Source organism: Abramis brama (genome assembly GCF_963993115.1).
Source record: "Abramis brama genome assembly, chromosome: 7".
Taxonomy (NCBI): domain Eukaryota; kingdom Metazoa; phylum Chordata; class Actinopteri; order Cypriniformes; family Leuciscidae; genus Abramis; species Abramis brama.
Window position 1 is genome coordinate 41,333,833 of NC_139969.1, and position 20,940 is coordinate 41,354,772.

The following is a 20,940-nucleotide window of genomic DNA, read 5'->3' on the forward strand; positions in this document are numbered from 1 at the left end:
GATAGCCTCTGATCTCTGCCATCTGGCAACATTAAAATCCACTACAGCACAAGCCCTGCTGAGCGCACAACAAGCAGCAGATGAGAAGAGCATTATACGATGACAGTGTTAAGCCTCTTTAAGGTTGAGAGAGCTGTTCATTTCTGAAATTAGACAGTCAGGGCTTGGTGCAAGTAGCTTTCAATGGGCCCTTGCATACATATATATTTATATCAGTGCATTGCTTAGGCAGTCCCTGTAATAACGTCTCATTGATTGTTGCTGTGAGTTTGTTGAGATTGTGATTGTTGAGGTTTTGCCAAGGGTGACAAATTGAGCTTTTTATGCCACAGTCGTGAATTATAACAACAGCTTCAGTTTGATTCACAATTTTCTGGGTGTGCTCAGCTGAATGAAAAACATCTTATAGGGTTATGTATGTAACCCAGTTCCCTGGGAAGGGAACGAGATGCTGCGTCATTTGCTGATGCAATGGGTGTCTGAAGCATGTGTAAATATGAAGATATGAAGATGAAATATAAAGACGTGCATGTGATAGACGTCATTGCCTTTGAATTGTCTGAAGGAAGATGTGCAAGCCCTGAAGTATGGTTATGTAATGCAGTGTCTCGTTCCCTTCGCAGGGAACCAGGTTACATACTTAACCCTTAAACGTTCCCTTTCGAGGAACTCAATGCTGCATCTGTTACTGACACTATGGGAATGTTAAAGTGCCCCTATGCTATTTTAAAGGCTAATGTTGGGTTTGGAGTCTTCAACAACAAGTTTACATTCAATAAAAGTTCTAAAACAGTTTCATTTTCTCATAATATGCATTGCACATCACCACATTGTTCAATGATTCTCAAACGACTCGTTGGATGAATCAGTCTCTCTAAATCCCTCCTTTCCGAGAGCTACTCTGCTCTGATTGGTCAGATGACCCAGTCTGTTGTGATTGGTCTACTCTGCTCTGATTGGTCAGATGGCCCAGTCTGTTGTGATTGGTCTACTCTGCTCTGATTGGTCAGATGACCCAGTTTGTTGTGATAGGTCTACTCTGCTCTGATTGGTCAGATCGCTCAGTCTGTTGTGATTGGTCTACTCTGCTCTGATTGGTCAGATGGTCCAGTCTGTTGTGATTGGTCTACTCTGCTCTGATTGGTCAGATGGCCCAGTCTGTTGTGATCCGTCTACTCTGCTCTGATTGGTCAGATGGCCCAGTCTGTTGTGATTGGTCTACTCTGCTCTGATTGGTCAGATGGCCCAGTCTGTTGTGATTGGTCTACTCTGCTCTGATTGGTCAGATGGCCCAATCTGTTGTGATTGGTCTACTCTGCTCTGATTGGTCAGATGGCCCAGTCAGTTGTGATTGGTCTACTCTGCTCTGATTGGTCAGATGGTCCAGTCTGTTGTGATTGGTCTACTCTGCTCTGATTGGTCAGATGGCCCAGTCTGTTGTGATCCGTCTACTCTGCTCTGATTGGTCAGATGGCCCAGTCTGTTGTGATTGGTCTACTCTGCTCTGATTGGTCAGATGGCCCAGTCTGTTGTGATTGGTCTACTCTGCTCTGATTGGTCAGATGGCCCAATCTGTTGTGATTGGTCTACTCTGCTCTGATTGGTCAGATGGCCCAGTCAGTTGTGATTGGTCTACTCTGCTCTGATTGGTCAGATGGCCCAGTCTGTTGTGATTGGTCTACTCTGCTCTGATTGGTCAGATGGCCCAGTCTGTTATGATTGGTCTACTCTGCTCTGATTGGTCAGATGGCCCAGTGTTATGTTGTGATTGGTCTACTCTGCTCTGATTGGTCAGATGGCCCAATCAGAGCAGATGGATGCACGTCTTTATAGTGACATCACATGACTGCCTCGACCAATGAACTGGTGTGTATTTACATGTGCTTCAGACACTGGCACACACCGAAGGCGTTCCCATAGCGTCTGCAACTGATGCAACATCGAGTCCCCTTGAAAGCGAACTATTCTTTTTGCATTTTTTTTTTTTAACGGTATGTACCAGTGACAGTATTATTACGCAATGCAGTTAGTACACAATCTTTTTTTCCTCAAATATTAAATACAATAAAATAAAACTGCTTCAACATCCTTTTTTTTTTTTTCATAAATTTTTATTTATTTTTTGAAGGCTTGTGCCCCATTCCATATTACAGCATGAACAAACCTGGCTGTGTCATAGAAAGAGACTTCTGGATAAAGCACCTCTATCTCTCCGCTCACAGTGCAGTCGACTCCAGCGTGGGTAAAGACCATGGTTTGGCCCTCTGCTGAGCTGAGCCAGTGAGCTGGAAGAGGACAGCGTCGGGCTGAGGTTCTGCCCCTGGCTCTGACGCACACGGCCTCACCTGGGTCTCTCAGACATCCAGCCTCAGCTCACGCTCCTGAGGTCTGAGTGCAGTTTTACACAGAGACACTGTGTGCTGCTCTCAAAATGCCATGCGTGCAGTTGTGTGCTTTGACCTAATGCAACTGAGAAATGTTTGCATGTCAGAACGCTTATATAGTAGATTGTGACTAATGCGTGTCGTTGATCTTAACCTTTGGCTTTGTGGGATGCTGGATTCCAGTCCATAAAACAGTTAAATGCCAGTATTAAGGGTCTAAGCACAGAGAGCACTAGCGGCCCCTATTGTTTTCCTAAGGATTATTTTGGGAACACTTTACAACAAGCTTCATTAGTTAATGTATTAACTAACATGAACAAACAATGAGCAATACATTTTTTAAGATATGTATTAATCTTTGTTAATGTTAGTTAATAAAAATCCAGCTGTTCATTGTTTGTTCATGTTAGTTCACAGTGCATTAACTAATGTTAACACATACAACCTTTGATTTGAATAATGTATTAGTAAATGTTGAAATTAATATTACCTAAGATTAATTAATGCTGTAAAAGTATTGTTCATTCTTAGTCCATGTTAACTAAGGTATTTAACTAATGTTAATTAATGAACCTTATTGTAAAGTGTTATCATTATTTTTTAGGGCCCAAGCACTAACAGTATGCAAGGCCCTGATGGTCTCCTAAGGATTAATACACACACACATATATATATATATATATATATATATATATATATATATATATATATATATATATATATATATATTCAAGGTTTTGGTGGTTTTTGGGGCCTCAAAAACTGATGAAAATTCATGGCCAATAAAAGCACACAGCTTTTACCCCCATATGCCAAATTACATAATTTTCCCTTGTACAGTTTATAGGGCTGCCAAGAATACTATCAAATATAACTGAAAGCAGCAATAAGGGGCTAAGCCCCGAAAAATGCATATTCAGAAGGAGCCTAGAGCGAAGAGTGACAGAAAACACAACAACTGCTTCTGATCCGGTCAGTTGTGTTGTGTTCATGCCTTCTCTGAGCATTAGATCATGATCATCAACATCATGAGGCGGCGTGTGCCACTGCAGGGCAGAGATGGCTGTTGTTGAGACTGATTTAGTGTGATTGATTTAGTTTGCTGTATTTATTTATTTATTATATTAATAATTAAATGAATGGAATTTTAAGAATTTGACAAAACATGACCTACTTTTAATAGGGTTAGAAAAACTTTGCCATTTATAAAGGTAAATAAATAAATAAATGCACCTGAAACTCTGGCACTTTGGCTGGAGCGCGTTCATCTTGACCTCGACTCGACATGTTCACACACCGATTCTACTTAATGTGTTTAATGCACTTTTTCACCAGGTACACCAAAAATTCAAACGTTCACGTTTTAGTTTACAAGATCTTTGCCTGTTTCTCTTTAATTTTTAAATATTGTCTTCTAAATGTAGCCAATGCTTTGCATATTTATTTTTCTGATTTTAAATTAGGTGAACTTGCTTCAGTACTGAATGAATGACTCGATAACTCACTCATGAAGACAGTGATTTGCTGCCACCTACTGGTGGTATTAGTTTAATATTTAAAAGTATCTACTCATTTATTCACCATCATTTCATATTTCTCTATTGAACAGTTTTTGTTTAAAACATTATCTTATAACATTATTTGTGCCATTGTGATAGCATTCATGGCACCTCTGAGCAGCCTTAAATACATCATGATGCAAAGATGGCTTTTGTTGATACCGATTTCATTTGATTGATTTAGTTTAATTTATTGCTTTATTTATTATAATAATAAGTAAATTAATGGAATTTTAAGAATAAGATTTAATTAAGACTAGGCCTGCGACTGCCAGAATATCTATCATCAGAGGTAATATTTGATCACAATGGTCAAAACATGTCAAATTAGATCGTGGCCAGAATCATACAGTGTGAACCGGCTTTAGACATCACACTAATGGACAACAGACAACTGGAAAGTGGTCTTCATAAAAAAATATACAGTTGTGCTGTATATCAGTGAAAAAAACGTATTTATAAGTGAGAGGGTTTAAAATAAATTATTACGTTTATTTTTACTTTATTTGTACTGTTTTTACTCTCCAAAAGTAGGTTTTGGGAGATTTCGCAAGGTTTACCTTATTTGGTTATGCATTTTCATAATTGCAATCAAGTTCTTCAGATTAGACTGTAGAAATAACTGTAGAAATCTTTAGATGTATAAACTGATTTGTTGATTATCCATTAAGATTAATTGGAAATAAGGTATTAAACTAATGAGAAGAGATGCAAATTAAAGTTTGATTGTAACAGCATTATGAAAAGCAGTTACCATGAACTTTAGGTCTGACACATACAGTAGAGAGTTTCTGTGAGGTACACAGAGTTTGGTGGATTCTCTGAACTCCAGACATATCCCATATGGGCCAGTAGGTGACACTCTTCCCTCCCGAAACTGCTCATCCCTGTAACATCAGTCAATCTCTGGGAGAGAGAGAGAGAGAGAGAGAGAGAGAGAGAGAGAGAGAGAGAGAGAGAGAGAGAGAGAGAGAGAGAGAGAGAGACCAAATCACAGCTGAAACACAATCATCCCAAAGTAACTTGTCAATCATTTTATCCCTTAAAAATCATCTTTGATCACCAAAATGACACATTTAAACGTTTTTTCCTTGAAAAAAAAAATTCTTAAAATATCTTGAGTGTAATTCGACACCCTTGCCTCATTTAGTATGCGCGGTTCTATGAATATGCAAATGAGCCCCGCCTCCACTCACTCACTCACTCAGAGATCCACTGGTTGACGATCACACGTTGATCTGATTGGTTACAAGGTAGTTTGTGACGTCAGAAACACCAGCGATTTCAAAGCGTGTTTTTGAGACTGTCTTTGGTTCACTGCAGTTTTAAGGAGAAAATACTCAGCAATGCTGTCGACTTATGAATTTACACATGGTTCGTCTTAAAGCATATTAAAAACACCACATAGACACATAAACGACATTAAAAGCTGGGGCACGTTCAAGTTCAAAACGGTGCGCAACGTTTTGCTACGGTTTCCGGGTTGAACGTCATGTTTCCTGGAAACGGCGTGCACCGGTGTGCAACGGGGTTTGAGATGCGTTTTCTCTTGTTTGGTGGGTGTGTCAGAACTGCAGTCCAATCAGCAGCAACATGTATATAAAGCACACGGTATTAAAGTGAACTCGCACAATGGCTTCAAGGAAAGTAATTTACAAATGTCTTCGATGCAGCTCGGTATACACAACAACTGAGGATATTAGAAGACATGTTTGTTTTATTGTAAAAATATAGGTTATCAACATAATGATGTAGTTGCTTATATTTTTAGCTTCATTGCAAGTGTATGACATTTGGTATAGAAATAAACAATGGTAATTAAGTGCTTTTCCTAAAAAGGAGAAAGAAAATACAGGGTATTAAAACAGTATGAACTACAAATAAAGTCAGTATGTGAGGCTAAATAGATGTGTTTTAGTCTGAATTAGGTAAGATGTGTGCTTCCATTTCAGTTTCAGCAATTCCTTCACTCGGGATGTTCTCTTTTGTTCTGGGTGGCAAGTGCAGTAACTGTAACATCGGGCATATTTTGTAGTATTAAACACATATTTATACCGACTTCATCAGGCTCCGAAAATTCTTCACAAAGAACACAAAGAATGGCCTTCTCAGCTGCCATAGTTGCAACTCTTGCGTCATCAGAACAGTGTGTTCAACGCATCACCGTTTCTGTTTAAAAAACGTTGTGCAACGTTTTGTCGGGGCTGAACGCAGCTCTGGATTTACACCACAGGGGGACTTTTAACTGTGTCTTGCATCATATTCTTATGTTCTGCACACCTATAGTAGCACTGTGAGATTGACATTATTTTTATTCTTGATATGATGTCTTATATATATTATTCATCTAAATCTATTTATTTGGTGAAAATTATTTGATTGTGGCAAAGGTTGCTGGTGGTCTGTTGCAGTATAAACTCTACCTTGGCGTGTATAACTAGTTCATGTATCTCAATGAAACCTCACATCAAATCTAATATAAAGCTTTTCTCTATTGCACTAACCCCTGGTTTATCATGTTTCTGACCCGATTCCAGGGAGAAAATAAGTCGCTGAATAACAGACACCCAGATGTGTCCATTCTGTGTAGTTTTGTTCATGGACTTTCTGTTTGTTTTCATTTGTCACGTGTTTCTCTGTTCTGACTCCCGCCACTCTGTCTCCATAGTTACTGTCATTATTAGTTAATGTGCGTCAGCTGTGTTTAAGTAATTATCCTCGTTTGTGTTCCTTCTCCTGCACTACTTGTCTGGTATATTGTCTGTGCAGAAGCTCACTGTCTTGTATGTTGGATGTCTATTTGGAGCTATTTAAATATACCCTGTTCATCTCCATCTTAAACTCATCTTTATCTTTATCTTTATCTTAAACTCATCTTCATTGGAAGTGTTTCACCGGAGGCCAAAGAAAACTGGAAGTGGAATCGAAGCTCGAATCACACGCTCCACACGCGGTCGAGGGAATCATAGTCCGGTCACTTATCATTTCAGATCCTCTCAAGCTGCAACTATGTATTAATTTGAAAATACATTTTTTTTTTATAAATTACTTTACAAACTATAGACAACTCAATAGACATATACTGTACTTCAATGATTTTATTTGATCAATGTTTAAAATAATAGTTAATTAAAAAAATTATTAAAGAAATTCAAAAAATTAAGGAATAACTGTAAACCCGAATAAGTTGGTAAAACTCAAAAAATGTAAGGCAATCAGTTGCCTCAATTTTTAAAAGTTTAAGTAAGCAGAACTGGCAGACTTTTATTTTGCACTAATACATTTTAATTGTTCTTAACTTAAAATGTTTGAGTACACCAATTCATACACGTATCTTAATACTTTCAAGTAATCTCAATGAGAAAACCGTTATTAATATAAACTTAGCTAGCTTTAACAAGCTAGTGTGCTAACAAACTAATTTGTTAATATGTTAACAATAGTATATAATAAAGTAACACTCGCTGTATGAGTGCAGTAATATAAAGATTTTATTTGCTCTCAAGTCACACTGCATGCACCACTTGTCTCCATGATGGTAACTATCATAAAACCAACATTAACAGAAATTCTTCTAAATTAGCATAACAAAACATTAATCACTACTAAATCTCCCACTTAACATTAATCTTGCACAAAAAAACAAACATTATATTACACTTAATTTTAGCATTTACTCTTCCTTTCGAGAGCCATCTGCAAAGCATGCTGGGAAATAGACATCCCAGCCGTTTCTGTTAAACTTAAGTTTGTCTTAATTAAAATAAATCATTTCATAACACTCAAAACAATGAAACAGTTCAAGTTTACTTAAAATATATCAGTTCTGTGAACTTGAAAGAAAAAGAAAGTGCTAAATACTCATAAAAGTTAATTTGACTGAACTAATTATTTATCATACTCAAACCAATGAATTATTTTGAGCGTTAGGGTTTACCAAATTCTGAATTTATCTGCTATAACTTAGTCTACAATTTTATTTTTTGGATGTTTTATGTATTTTGTTTTATGTATTTTGCTACTCGTTTATAGAGACGTAAAGCTCGTTTAAAACAGGAATCATTTGACCCCTCTATGTGTGAGATAAGATCAGAAGAAATCATATCAAGCTTGAAAATCATTAGTTTGAACAATGAGAAGCTTTAATTCATGCTGTTTTTATAACTATATGACTCTCCATAATGATATACTGATCCCGGTTTACTGCGGGTTAGTGATAAAGCCCGCTTTAGCCCGATTAAACGGAGCATGAATGTGTGTGTGTGTGGTGTGTGTGAGCTGTTTGCTGAGCTCCAGCAGCTGCTGTTAGATGTGAAGGTCACTGAAGACGGGCTCGGATGACAATGGCCATTGTAATTTAGCTGTGCTCCTCCCAGGGTTCATACCAAGAGAACAACAGGTCGCTGCCAAAATAACAGATCTTGCATGGTTTACGAGCCTGTCTTCTGTGGTCTCAGGCTGGCATGTGCAGAATGCGTCCGAGCCGATCACCTGACCTAGTCTTCACACAGCCATTTATACCCGCGCCCAGAGATCTGGCCATCTGAAGAGCTCCAGGTGCAGGAATAGAAGAGCGTGGATGTGTTGTCCAGTGTAATCGCAGGTTTAGGCACTTAGAGACTGGAAACTGGTCGAGGGTCCATTAACAGCTTTTCCTTCAAAACATTGAAAGTAATATTTATATGTTGTTCCAACACTTAATACGCATTATTCTTACATTATCTGCAGAGCATTGTGGCCGTGCACTTTGAAGATGCATTTACTGTAAATTGCGTCATTTTGTGCAGAATTCAATATGTTTAGGGTTGGGGATCGTCTGAATTTGAACAACTCCGACTCTCCTCATCGATTCCTAATTTTGATTCCAATAAGGTAAAAAATAATAATTAGATATCATTTTCATTGCAAAACATTTAACTGAATATCATGAACAAAAATCAACAGGCTCAAGAACACTTACACAAGGAGCGTTTGCCTGAGGTTAAATGGTGAACTAATAAATTAGGTGAACTAATATACATTTTTAACTAAATAATTTTAACAGTTTTTAAGATTGTCAGGTATTCAGGTACAGAAACTGTAATCAAATGTAAAATAAGTGAAAAAAGAGTGAATTTTGTCCTTATCTTTTGTTGTTTGATTAGTGTTATTATAACTTGTCTCACACTTGAATTGTTTAAAGTCATATTGAAATGCTCACAAAGGAATCGATAAGAGGAATCGAAATTTTAATTTTATATCAAGTATCCGATTCCTGAATTGAAATTTCTAACCTCTCTACTATCCTCCCTATAAATTAAAGTGGGAAAAGGTTAGTTGATTCTGAGCTTACGAACTGAAATGATGGCCTCGATGAGCAGCTGAAGGTGTTTGTGGAGCTGTGACTCCACACCTGTGGAGCTGTTGGTGGTCTGTGGGGGGGAATGGACCACTCCAGGATCTAATACCGGGATGTGATGTCCGTGAAGTTGCATGAACATCAAACGGAGGCTTTTGTCTGAGAAAAACACACATTTCAGAAGAGACTTCAGCAACATCAGATGTTTCCTAAGCCGGAGACTCTCGCGTGTGTCTCCTCTTCGGCTTCAGAAGAGATCTCAGCCTCTTTACAGATCAAACATTTCATTGCTACCATAAATGTATTAAAAGTAACATTGTGTCAGGGTTGCTGATCATGTGATATTACTCTATAGAGTTATTCTCAACAATTAACCCCATTTCCTCATCATCTGACTCCTTATATAGACGTGAACTCTGAGTTTCATGATCAGTGTTTTTGTGCATTTCAATTAGTTTCACTCTCGTTCACCCTCTCAATCACACACATTACACACACTGTCATATCTGAAGTAGTTCAGTGCAGACAGTGTTTCCTTATACACTGATTTAACAGAAGAAATCAATATATACACCCCAGTGAAAAAAACTATACCAAAATGTATTTAAAACATTGATTTAATACTAAGTATACTACAAACCCATGAACATATTTACTGACATAATGCTTTAGGCTTACTGATAAAAATATTAAAATAAAATCTTTATTTGGAGTACTTATTTATTGGACAATGCGCATTTCTTACTGTAATTTTAAGACTAAAATGTTTTTTTACTGTAATATCACTATTAATAAGGATAGTATGATCTCTGTATAATATCAGTATTTAAATGCAAGATATTTAAAGTGTACCTGCAATAGTTCCACTTTAACATAATCAAATATATTTAAGTATATCTTTAGTTGGACCTCAGCACTATTTCCAGATAACTAAAGAACATTTAGTACAAAATTAGTTTTTACAATTTATCAGACTGTAAGTATACCAGTTTAGTAAACTACAAGTACAATTGCAGGGTATTTATATTCAGTACATAATATGTAATTGTATTTGTAGTGTACTTAGCATAAAATAAATGTATTTTTTTTTCACTAGGGCAGTTTAGACAAATGTTATCTATAGTGATATCCTGAAATGCATAATGCTAAAGAGTGGTTTCAGTATTTACAATATTAGAGGGGAAAAATGTAATATTGTGAGGAAAACGTCTGAAGACAGTTAATGGAACGTTCTGGCAAGGTTCTCTCAAAGTTCTCCCAGTAACGTTAATAGAACGTTTGATAAAAGTGATCTGGTCTTTAATAATGTTCTCAAAACGTTAGCACAAAAACATTATTAATACATCATTCATGGAACGTTTTATTTCTGAAATGTTTTCATCTAACATTCAAAAGCAACATTCCTGTAATGTTTTCAGAATTATCAAATGGAATGTTCCCATAAAGTTCTCATAACTAAATAACGCTTTTTTTTTTTTGAACATTCAGAAATAACGTTTTCAAAACTTAATTTGAATGTTAGCAAAACATTTTTAAAACACATTTGTGCGCTGGGATGAGATGTATAGTTCAGTCCTGCTGGAGATACAGTTCCTGAATGAGTGATCGACAGATGACAAGCTGACAAGAGAAGAACTTATGCTTTTGGATGAGGAAAATAAAGACTTGTAGGACCGTTAAGATTAAATATACTGTATTATTACTACAATAAATGTTTAACTTCATTGCTGTTGTGCAAAACAAGTATTCATGTACAAAATGCTTAAAGAAGGTCTTTAATCAAAATAACTCAAATTTAACATTAATTCACATTTACATGTATAGCACTGTTCACAATACACATCGTTTCAAAGCAGCTTTACAGAAGCTAATGCATGGGTCTACATTACAGTGATCTGTTATCAGAGGAAACTGTCTAAGTTAAGTATTTCAGAAATGTACATATACACATCACACAGTTAGCTCATAATGTATCAGTGTAAACCATGTATTTATTTAAGGCAGAAAACAATGAGCTCATTGAAGTCATGAATACATGTTGTTAACAAATGCTTAGGAAATATAGAAAATTAATTAATTAGAACTTTGTGGTGATGAGAACTTTATAATTGTCATACAAAATAATGTCACAATGCAAAAAAGTCTCAAAATCAGCTGCATTTATAGAAAGCAATGTATTATTTTCTTTTCTGATTTGGAGATTTAAATATATTAATTATATAATCATTTTTGACAGTTTTGAATTGGCTGTAATTAGTGTTCAACTCAATTTGCTATAGAAAGAGGTTTTTCCATTTCGTTTCCCTCCCTCACATCTTCTGTGGATGAATACTGACGAGCAATAACTTATAGCACCAGATATTTGTTTTATTCAGACATGAAATGTATATCTTTTTGCCTCTGCACTCTTTAAAATAAATATTAGAGATATTTAGTTCATGGCCTGTTTTCATAGAAGAACAATAGTGATTGGGCTTTTAAATGGAAATGTTCCAACGTTTGGGTCCGACACGGGAAAACGCTCTGTCGTATGTGTGTGTGTGTGTTCTGACAACACACAGAAGATTTTGATTTTCGGATCTCAAAGATCTAGATGGATTATAAAATGCCAGCACAGAAGGGGCAGAAAAGTGTAACGCCTTAAAAACAAGTAACAGGACCTTATAGATCATTTGGTTACACTTTATTTTGAGGTGTCATTGTTACAGTGTAATTATATATTTAAGCACTGAGTAATATTATTAACTACATGTACTTAGGGTTAGTTGCATGTAATTATGCATAATTTACTGTTATTACTATGATAAGTACATGTGACATATGTAACAAGGACACTGTAAAATAAAGTGTGACTGATAATTCTATCTCGAACCGGCAACCGTTTCAGAGTAACTGACTAAAATGTCTAGGCTGACTTGACTGAATAATACAGCTTGCTTCTTTTTACAGTGAAGCTGCTTTGCCACGTTTTCTATTGTATAAAGCACTATAAAGACAAAGGTGACTTGACTCTGAACAGCAGACAGTAACGTGGCTCGTCTTTGTTTTAAAGTGTGAAGATGACCAAAAACCATTTCTCTGTGTGCTATCAAACTCTAGTCTCTATGGCCCTGTACAGATGGACGGGAGAGTCTATTGTGAGAGAACAATGTGTCTCAAATAGAAGCATTAGCGCTTGTCCTTTTACGGCCTTCCTCTGTGTGTTTGGCACCATCCCGGGACAGAGGGAGGCCGGCCTCACCTGCTGGTGGAGGATAAAGGCTGGTCCCGTTCCCCAGTCCTGCACCCAGCGTGTGTCCCAGCCTGTCTCTGTCTCTGTCTCTGTCTCCGGGAACATCAGCATGGCCCCCAAGAAGAAGGAAGAGCCCAAGCCAGTGGCGGCCCCCAAGCCCCCGGAGCCCGAGCCGCCCAAGGTGCCGGACTTCAACCCCGCAGAAGTCCAGGTACCAACCACACATCTCTACACTCCGATCGCTCAGATGCCAAACAACTCACTCATTCTGACAGTGTATTAACGGGTTTGCATTTTCATTCCTATCAAACTGAATATGGTGTCTAGTTTGGTTTGCACTGAGGGTTTGTTTACACGACAGCTATATGCTTAAAACGGAGACGTTTTTCCTTTGAGTTTTCCGTGTACAGACGACACCATTGTCAAAATGATCCCCATTCACACGGATCCGCGAAAACGACTTAAATCGTTGTATTCTGCTGCCAGGCCAGTAGATGGCGATGAAACACTATAGACTGAACACGTGATACGCATGTGCATGACGTCATCGTCTTCGTCAAAAACTTGCACTTTGAAACCCGTTTTCAAAAGTTTGTGTTTTCAGGCTCACAAAACGCCATTGTTGTGTAAACGAACGGCCAAAACACATAAAAAGCTTTACGTTTCTATTTAAAAACGGTGTCGTGTAAATGGCCCCTGAGTCTTATCATTCTTCTGTTTCCCTATTAACTATGGTGAGAAACATGAAAATGATCGCTATCATTCCTGCCGCTTCTGATCTACTGTAAGACTTTAGGGGCTGTTTACACGACACCGTTTTAAAACTTTTTATACGTTTTGGCCATTCATTTACACACCAATGCTGTTTTGGGGACCTGAAAATGCAAAGTTTTGAAAACGGGTTTCAAAGTGCATTACATGTTCAGTCTATAGTGTTTCATCGCCATCTACTGGCCTGGCAGCAGAATACAGCGATTTCAGTCGTTTTCGCGGATCGTTTTGACAATGCTGTCGTCTGTACACGGTAAACTCAAAGGAAAAACGTCTCCGTTTTAAGCACATCGTTGTCGTGCAAACAAACCCTTACTCATGCTACATTAGTGAGGACAAATGTTGCCTTCTCACAGAGATAACCTCAGGTTTCTTTATTGTTCATGCACTATTTGAAGAACAGGGGGTAGTGCGTCCAAAAGGACAACCTGCTGTCGAGTGATGGATGAATTCCTTTGGCTAAGCGTCTATAAATGATCCATACAGCTGTATTTGGCCGTGTGTTGTGTACATATTTGTTTAATCTGCAGAGCTCAGAATAAGACTTGAGAAGCCATTTGCACTGACATTTTAGTGTTTGTCTTGTTACATCAGAGAACCTCTTTCCCACACCCAAATGTTTTAGCAACTCGCATTAGTTACACATATTTAAGCATTTAAATACAATGTTCTCAAACATATCATCTGTAAAACCCAATGGCTTTCTGTGCAGGTCAAGGGATATTTATTTTTTGCCAGTCAAACGGTGGAAATTTTGACAAGAGTTTCCGACAACAAAAGAGATTTTAGCGGTCAACATCGCCACTCTACACCACATTTCCATAGTCTGAAATGTTGAGGTTGAGAAGCCATAATATATGTTCCTACCCATTGAGGTTTGGGCCACACAATGTGATTTTGATTACACCGGCCCAGACTGGACCACCCAAACTCGACAGCGTTGTGAATTCTCAAGCAGCTTCACATCCATACACAGCTTTAGTTAAGGACATCAAGCAAGCGTGACAATCGACTGGCTGAGAATAATCATTTACAGTATAATTTCCTGCATCCAGTGGCGTTGTGTCCGTGATTGGTTGTGCCTCAGTGGGCTTTAACGTTACTCAGTGAATTCAGACAAATCAGATACAATGGCTTTTAATGGCAGTGAAGAATCGAGTTTCAAGATTTAAATATTTTCAATTATGTCTGGCAGGACCGAATACAAAAGTACACCTTCAGCTCTGTAGTTGCAGTGTTAGGTCGTAATATCCTAACTGTGGGCTCATCTTTTGGCATGTTCCCATTTCCTAAGGCCGTAAAGAGCATGTTGTCAGTGTCATGTGTTGGCGGTCTTCAATCACTGCAGACCCTGACGTATAACCGTTTGACAGGAGTGGTGTCGGGTGAACGGCCACAGGGCCACACGCTCCTTCTGGACCAAGGCTGCTCATAAATTATTTTGGACAATGAGTCACAGGACAAACGGGATTGAGCTTGAGTTACCAGAGACATCTGACAGCCGTGTCCTGAAGGACAAATACCAGCGAGCTTTAATAATCACATCTCCAACATCTAACCCCCTGAGAACCTTCAGTTATCGATTACACTTCAGACGTTTGAATGATTGATTGTTATTTGATTTCTGTTCTTCTTTCTTGGCAGCTTGAATTCACTGCTGAGCAGATTGAGGGTAAGCCAGATGTGTGTATGCATTATCTTTGCACAAGTAAAAATGTTACATTTATTTAATGTATCTCGTTTAGGCATGTTGCTGATTCAGAATATCGGAAAAAAAAATAATAATTCTGAAATTTTATTCAAAATATATTCTCTCAACTCTTACAATTCTCTTCGAGTAAATGTATTTTAAATGGGGGGACTAAATATTGAATAATGAAACTATGTTTTGACAATCAAAATAATTGCTGTAACAATCACTGCAAACAGTCAGAGAGCTGTAGAGCTCTATACAAAGTTATAGAAGTTTGAGCAAATGTACAGAACATTTATACAAAATATATAATTTACAAAATAATTTGGCCTGTAAAATTGCTTGAAATCAAAGCCGGATGTCTAACCAAGTTGTGTTCCAAATTTGATGTTATTATCCTAAAAATTGAGCCTCTAGAATTTTTAAAGTACCGTTTTTATGATAAAGCAATGACCAGTTTCAACAGTTTTCACAGGATGAATCTTGAGTGTTTAAGCTTTCAAATGAGACCTGATTTATGATGGTTATGAAAATATGTGACAGGGAAAACGGCAGTAAAAAACACGCCAAGTGTCCCGTGTGCTGGAGAAACTGATCATGTCCCGCTGTGTTTCTCCCGGCAGATTTCAAGGATGCGTTCCAGCTGTTTGACAGGACACCAACCAATGAGATGAAGATCACCTTCGCTCAGTGCGGAGACCTGATCCGGGCCCTGGGCCAGAACCCCACCAACGCTGAGGTGATGTACGTCTTAGGCAAACCCAAAGCTGAAGGTGAGACCCTGACCCCATGAGAACACCAGCCTGACTGACTATACACCTGGCCCTGCCAAACACATCTGGCTGTTTCCTTGTCAGATATGCAGGTGAAGATGCTGGATTTCGACCAGTTCCTGCCCATGCATCAGCACATCTGCAAGGCCAAAGACCGCGGCACCTTTGAGGACTTCGTCGAGGGCCTGAGGGTGTTCGACAAAGAGGGAAACGGGACAGTGATGGGCGCTGAACTCAGACACGTCCTCGCCACTCTGGGTGAGCTTCATTAAAACCATTATAGACCGCATGACTGAACTGTCTTCTGGAGAATTCCTCTAGCAGCTGCAAAGTTTAACAGGGAATTCTCAATGTTATGGACGCAACAAAATTTCCCTAAGGGGATAATAAAGCAATCAATCAATCAATCAATCAATCAATCAATCAATCAATCAATCAACACTCTGCAACAGAGTGTTATTATTTATAGACTACATCATTCACAGAAAGTTTTAGATGAACATTCTTCTAACGTTTTTTAAATGTAACAACTTGTTTTCGGAACGTTCAGAGAACATTCAAAAGTAACGTTCCAATAATGTTTGAAGAATGATGAAACGGAATGTTCACTTAACGTTCACATAACCAAGAGAAACGTTTCTAAAACATTTGAAAAAAATGGTGTTTTGAACGTTCAGAGAACATTCAGAAATAATGTTATTTTAACTTAATGTTGGCAAAACAACATAGTTTTGTGAGATGGGTTTTAGCCTTTGCATCTCACTTTTATTCAACAAAATATTTTTCATTAAAACAATTAATTTGTCAAAGCAAACTGTGCAAGATATTAAGAGTTGTTTTCAGAGATTTTTATTCAGTCAAATGGCAATTGGCAACTGGCAAAACAATTTTAATCATTCAAAATCATTCTTAATATTTTGATTCTCAATGTAAACAATAGAGATCACACTGTAAATAATGATTTTAAATAAAACAAAGATTATTGGAGTACTTTTTTCATATTAGAAAATATATATTTTTTTTAATTAGAAAATAATATTTCAGTTTTTTCTGCTTCAAAGTTTCACATTTAAATTAATTTACATGCATTTCTCTGTTAAATGTGCATCTCTCTGTTGTGTGTGTCCAGGAGAGAAGATGAAGGAAGATGAGGTGGAGCAGCTGATGGCTGGACAGGAGGATGCCAACGGCTGCATAAACTACGAAGGTCAGATTCTACACACTCTACACACTCTTACAACAATGCATGTTACTTTATAGATCAACATCTGATACCAATAGAGTGATAACATCACTGTTTATGTCTATGAATGTAGTAAAAGTGATAATGAGAACAAATATCTCTAATCAGAATAAGATTGTTCTCCTCGCCTCTAGATGGCAGTGTTGACCCATCTACTACAAGATTTTCTATGAAACTCAAGGATGACTTAGGATGTGTCTAAATTGTTCTCCCCTTAAATGAAAACTATGCTCACAGTCACATGACTGAAGCAGAAAACAGAAATGGCAACACTGGGTTCAGAATAGTGTAGACTAAACATGCATTAGCACAGGATATTGATTTAGATCTCGTCTTTCCCCCACAGCTTTTGTAAAGCACATCATGGCTGGCTGAACAGGTATGAGGAACCACCCTTTTCAACTTCATCTCGAATGCATTTCTGTTTTAATTCACTTTCCCCTGTAAAGCCCGTTGAGTCCCGTGTGCATGTGCAGTCAGTATTACTATTAATGTTGATTGTAGATTTTTTTCCCTCTATTTTTCAGATGATCAAGACACTTCAATTGAGGATCCAGAATAATGCCAATGTTATTTCGTCGTTGTTCTTTTGTAAATGAAAGGCCATGCAGGAGCTTTCCTCCGTGGATCTGCTGTCTGTCTCTCAAACGCTTCTTTTTGTACGGCTCCTCCGTCTGTCATGCCCAAACACATCACACCTGTTCTTTCTGTGAATACTAACTCGTTTATTAAATGTCATGTTTGGTTTAAACTCTCTGTCTCTGAATCCTTTTCATCTGTATTGTTCATCACTTGTACTGAATGTCTGTGCTGTGGAAGTAATGAAATGGGTTGCTTTGATATTATTTTATTAGTTTTTCTCAATATTTGGCTCAATTCTCGAATGAGACTTTTTTTTTCTCTCTCAAAACAAGTTCAGATCTCTGAACAATAAGTTTCTTGTTCACATCAGATTTGAATTTATTACTTAAGCAAACTGCATGTGTTTTGGCACGTGTAAAAAAGAGTAAGTAGGCCTACATTTGTCTATAATTTGCACAATAACGAAACGCACATGGCTTTTTAGCTAAGTTATTGGAGAAGGTTGTTCTTAATCAACTTTCAGCTTTTTTAAAAGAAAATAAAAATTTTGATATATTTCAGTCCGGTTTTAGATCTCAACACAGCACTGAGACTGCGCTACTTAAAGTGACAAATGATTTGTTGTGGTCTGTAGATTCTGGGAACTGTGCGGTGTTGGTTCTTCTTGACCTTAGCGCGGCTTTTGATACTGTGGATCATGGAGTTCTTCTTGACCGTTTGAGGGAGAGGGGTGGGATTAGGGGGCTTGCATGGAAGTGGTTCACATCCTATTTTGAGGGAAGATCTTTTGCAGTGGAGCTTGGAAACTTTATATCATCTTCTCAGCCGGTCTCCTCAGGCGTTCCTCAGGGCTCATGTCTTGGTCCTGTTTTATTTTCCCTGTATATGCTCCCCCTGGGATCAATCTGCCAAAAATATAATGTATCTTATCATTGTTACGCTGATGATATCCAGTTGTATGTGCCCATGAAATGCAATAATGACTCCAACATTACTACTATGTTTGAGTGTTTGAATGAGATAAGAGCATGGTTGGCCGATAATTTTCTGCAACTCAATGAGTCAAAATCGGAAGTGTTGATTTTTGGTCCACCTAAGTTAGCTAAACAGCTTACTTTACATCTTGACCCCTTAGCCATTAATGTTAACACCCAAGCAAGGAACCTTGGTGTAATTTTTGACTCAGAGCTGAAATTTGACAAACAAGTCAATGCTGTGGTTAAAAGTAGCTTTTATCAATTGCGGAGTATCGCCAAATTAAAGAGCATTTTATCGTTTAAGGACATGGAAACTGTCATTCATGCTTTTATCTCATCCAGATTGGATTACTGCAACTCGTTATACTTAGGATTGTCTAGAAAATTGCTATCAAGGTTGCAGCTGGTGCAAAATGCAGCAGCCAGACTATTGACAGGCACACGGAAATGGTCTAGGATTTCTCCGGTACTGGCCTCTTTGCACTGGCTTCCGGTTGAATTTAGAGTCCAATATAAAGTTCTGTCCATGGTTTTTAAAGGTCTGCATGGTCTGGCTCCGGAGTATGTAGCACGTCTGATACAGAGACAGCATCACTATTCTGCTCGACCCCTTAGATCATCCCAGAGTTTGATCCTACATGTTCCCAAATCACGATTAAAAACCAAAGGTGATCGTGCAATTTCTGTGGCAGCCCCGCGTCTTTGGAATACTCTTCCTCTGCATATCAGATCCTGTGATTCGTTAGAATGTTTTAAATCGATGCTAAAAACGCACCTCTACGCTGTGGCTTATAATTGCCCCTAGGTTCAGGTTACTGCTCGGGGTTGTATATTAATCCAGTGTTTTGTGTGAGTACTGTTTGTTGAGTGTTTGAGTAATTTTTAGATTTGTACAGCACTTTGGCCAACTTGTGTTGTTTTTAAATGTGCTTAACAAATAAAAGTTGATTGATTGATTGATGATCAAAACTGATGATTCTCAGTGAAACTGTCAAACTCTTCACAATTTCTAAATATTCTTTCATCGTGTGAGACATCACATGCAAAATGATCCATTCAGTGATCAAAATATGTCAGGCATGCATGTATATTCCATAACTGACATGCAATGTTTGTAATGTCTGAAACTGGCAAATGTTCAGCCATTGTAATGAAATAGGAATCACAATCTTACCAATCAAGCTGTCCACAATCTCTAGCATTGTTGAACATGGAGGAACATCACAACCCTAAGCTGCAAACGTTGTGATGTAGAAATACTGATGTGTTGAAATATGTCACATGTAAACTGAACATTCACAGTTGCTTGTCGTGGAAGAGCAAATGTCCAGTGAGTGGCGCTGAAAGCGTGTGTAGTTTTTTTCCAGAACAGATGAACGTGAATATGGCAACGTTTTATACGTCGGAGTTTGTACGTATCACGGCAATTCTGAAAGATTAATGCTAAACCTACTAGACCTTACATTAAACCAATAGTGTTAACAAAAGCAAATGTGATATAAAAACGCATTCATAACCATATAGTTTTAGCTGGTTTGTGAACTCTTGTCTTCAAGCTCTGTTATCGTGACTCGTCTTTCACGGGATTCGCACCCGAACTCTCCGCATCACAACAAATCTGAGTACCAGCTGAGCTGTCAAGCGAGCTTAGTATGATCGTAAAACTGGGGGAGCCTGCACTCTCTAATTAAGGCACTAGATGGCAGACATGCATCATGCTGTACACAAACTACCAGAGAATCAAAGAGATAGACCTATCTATCTAATAGGCTACATGCTTATTGCAAACAAACAAACAATCCAAAAGCTCAAACCTGTTAGCTGTACACATTATATAAAATGACATCAGTGTAATTAAAATTGTTTTGTAGCATTCAGAACCTCAAATTAGTTTATACATCTTAAATATTTTGTCAAAATATTACAAAATGTCAAATATTGTGCTGGGTGAGACATGATTTTCCCAGCATTAAGCAGTCATGTTGGGCAGCCCGTAAATTCATTTCACTTTATAATAATTGGAAAAGTCTAATAAAATTCGTTGGCTCAGTCTCGACAGAAACAAAAGATGTGAGATGTGTCTATATGCATTAGTGCAGTTCCTCGTTCCTCGTTCGTGTGGTTTCACAGCCCACAGCCCATCATGTCAGATCTAGGTGGATCCTCTGTGATCAAGAGAGAGCGTTGGCATTTCCACTCAGAGTCAGCACAGCATTCACAGCACATGGACGTGTCCTTCATGGTGTTGTCCTGAAGTTCATGGCCAGTGTAATAGGGCGTAAACATGCTATTAAATGAACAAAGGCCTGGATTTACTTGACAGTGCAGATAAAAAAAATGCAGTAATGCCTTTGGACTTTGTATCTCAGGACTGCATACGGCAAGAAT

At 37.9% G+C, this 20,940-nt stretch overlaps 1 protein-coding gene across 1 annotated transcript; it reads left to right on the forward strand.

Annotated features, from left to right (window-relative positions):
* Nucleotides 1-12,526: 12,526 nt before the first annotated feature.
* myl13 (myosin, light chain 13) lies at nucleotides 12,527-17,744 on the forward strand. Its single transcript, XM_084120451.1, has 7 exons — nucleotides 12,527-12,724; nucleotides 14,929-14,956; nucleotides 15,601-15,750; nucleotides 15,835-16,008; nucleotides 16,880-16,957; nucleotides 17,340-17,372; nucleotides 17,521-17,744. Exons 1-6 carry the CDS (start codon nucleotides 12,623-12,625, stop codon nucleotides 17,366-17,368), a joined length of 561 nt encoding a protein of 186 aa, XP_083976577.1. The 5' UTR covers nucleotides 12,527-12,622; the 3' UTR covers nucleotides 17,369-17,372; nucleotides 17,521-17,744.
* Nucleotides 17,745-20,940: the final 3,196 nt, after the last annotated feature.

Coding starts and splice junctions, on each gene's coding strand:
- myl13 (XM_084120451.1), top strand. CDS start 12,623: ATGGCCCCCAAGAAGAAGGAAGAGCCCAAGCCAGTGGCGGCCCCCAAG. Junction 16,009..16,879: donor ACACGTCCTCGCCACTCTGG/GTGAGCTTCATT, acceptor GTGTGTGTCCAG/GAGAGAAGATGAAGGAAGAT. Junction 16,958..17,339: donor CGGCTGCATAAACTACGAAG/GTCAGATTCTAC, acceptor TTTCCCCCACAG/CTTTTGTAAAGCACATCATG.